General features: G+C 45.0%; 1 protein-coding gene across 1 annotated transcript; it reads left to right on the top strand.

Annotated features, from left to right (window-relative positions):
* On the top strand, positions 1-498 carry LOC109131818 (the record flags this gene model as incomplete). The annotated part of the gene is given in 1 exon segment (XM_019242998.1): positions 1-498. A coding segment is annotated over 1 exon segment (498 nt), but the record flags the coding sequence as incomplete, so codon positions are not given.
* Positions 499-547: the final 49 nt, after the last annotated feature.

Raw genomic sequence — 547 nt, 5'->3', positions numbered from 1 at the left:
CCTTCTGGCGCGGCCTCTGCTACTCTTGACTCCTTAGTGGATCTATTGGGTCTCTGGTCCAACCAAAGTGTCATTCTGTTCTGCCCCTTTCCTCCCGCCATCACCTCCCAGAGCATTGGATACTTCTCCTGCTCCTCTCTGCCTGCATCGGATACTTCTCCGGCGGGTCCAGTTAGCCTTCAATCTAGTACCACTGATGTTGGTTTAGATTCCGTCCTGGTTGGACGATGCTTGATCACCGGCTCTGCTTCTGGTGTTCATCGAGGTTGCCTTCAACCTGTAGCCACTTGTATCGGCTCAAAATCTGTATTAAAGTCACAATGTTTGGTGACTCCCCCGCACTACCAGTTGAGGTCTTTGTGTTTGACATTGCTCCTGGTTCTCTATCAAGCATTGTTATGCTTGTGTCTCTATCTTTGTTACTTGCTGGTTTATTGTATTTTATTTTTCAAGACTGCGATTCGGATGTGTCCGATAGCTTATCCTCTTGTAACTCTTTAGTTTGAATGAAGAATTTGGTGCACAAAAAAAAAAAAAAAAAAAAAAA

Source organism: Camelina sativa, unplaced genomic scaffold, assembly GCF_000633955.1.
Source record: "Camelina sativa cultivar DH55 unplaced genomic scaffold, Cs unpScaffold05686, whole genome shotgun sequence".
In the NCBI taxonomy this organism is placed as follows: domain Eukaryota; kingdom Viridiplantae; phylum Streptophyta; class Magnoliopsida; order Brassicales; family Brassicaceae; genus Camelina; species Camelina sativa.
The sequence above is the reverse complement of the archived record's forward strand: the minus strand, read 5'-3'. Positions and strand labels throughout refer to the sequence as shown.